General features: G+C 44.4%; 1 protein-coding gene across 2 annotated transcripts in view; it reads left to right on the forward strand.

Moving 5' to 3' along the window:
• Positions 1 to 911, forward strand: part of LOC119593709 (sodium- and chloride-dependent glycine transporter 2-like) — a 32,059-nt gene extending 31,148 nt beyond the window's left edge. For both annotated transcript variants that reach the window (XM_037942678.1, XM_037942679.1), the window contains exon 14: positions 35 to 911. In XM_037942678.1, coding sequence (XP_037798606.1) covers positions 35 to 208 — 174 coding nt within the window. In that variant the 3' untranslated portion in view covers positions 209 to 911. The remainder of the gene's footprint in view (positions 1 to 34) is intronic.
• The last annotated feature ends 6 nt before the right edge of the window (positions 912 to 917 follow it).

Here is a 917-nt window from a genome sequence, read left to right on the forward strand (position 1 = left end):
GATAGAAATATCAATTAAATCCTTGTTTCCGCAGCGCCTTGCGCAGGGCCTGTCTCCCACCGCCGCGTGGGGTCCGGCCGAGGAGGAGTGCCGTGCGCACTGGGAGCGCTACTGCGCCCAGCATCCCCTCCGGCACCGCCTCCTGCACCCCAACAGTTCCAGGGCAGCTCTCTCTCTGCCCGAAATTGTTCCTCTGGGCAGGCCATAACACTGGGGAGGAACAGCGACACTTGATCGTTTTTCAAAAGCTCGACCTATTATGTTTTCCAAGTTCTCTGTGTGGTACAGTCGGGTAGTGCGGCTGCGGTGACCGAGAAACGGGCGTCCTTGTATATAGTTGTGTGCCATGTTTTGGCGAGACGACGGGCAGGTCAACGAGAAAGTGTTAGTATTACAGTGGAAAGCGGTGTGATTTTATACTGCTTCTTGCGCATAGTCCTTGCTCTTTGCGATGAAGGCAAGTAAAGCTATATTTTTAAAGCTGAAAGTAATTATATATATATATTTTTTTCTTGTGTAATGCGTAGCAATTGTGATTTACTTTCGGTTGAATATATTTCTGCCTAACCGGCAATTGCATTTTGTCAGGACTGGGCCTAATAATTTTCTAGGATGAAAGTAACTCAGGAAAATTTCCGTCTCTTTTACAATCAGTTCAATCAGTTTTAAACAACATATTATGTCTGAATTTCACGGTTATTGGTGCATCATGACACCTATACATCATCATGAGATTCAGGGTGTGGTTTAAAACAGCCGAAAATACCCTCAAAGCCCTGCAGTTGCAATATAATCTGATTCATTTTGAACACTGTCTTGAGCCGAACTGGTGTATGGTACAAAAATGCTTTTTGATAAAGAGTTTTTTTCTCCCATATAACGATCCCTTGTTAGGCTATCCAAATTCTAATAGTTTT

Source organism: Penaeus monodon, chromosome 32 (genome assembly GCF_015228065.2).
Source record: "Penaeus monodon isolate SGIC_2016 chromosome 32, NSTDA_Pmon_1, whole genome shotgun sequence".
In the NCBI taxonomy this organism is placed as follows: Eukaryota; Metazoa; Arthropoda; class Malacostraca; order Decapoda; family Penaeidae; genus Penaeus; species Penaeus monodon.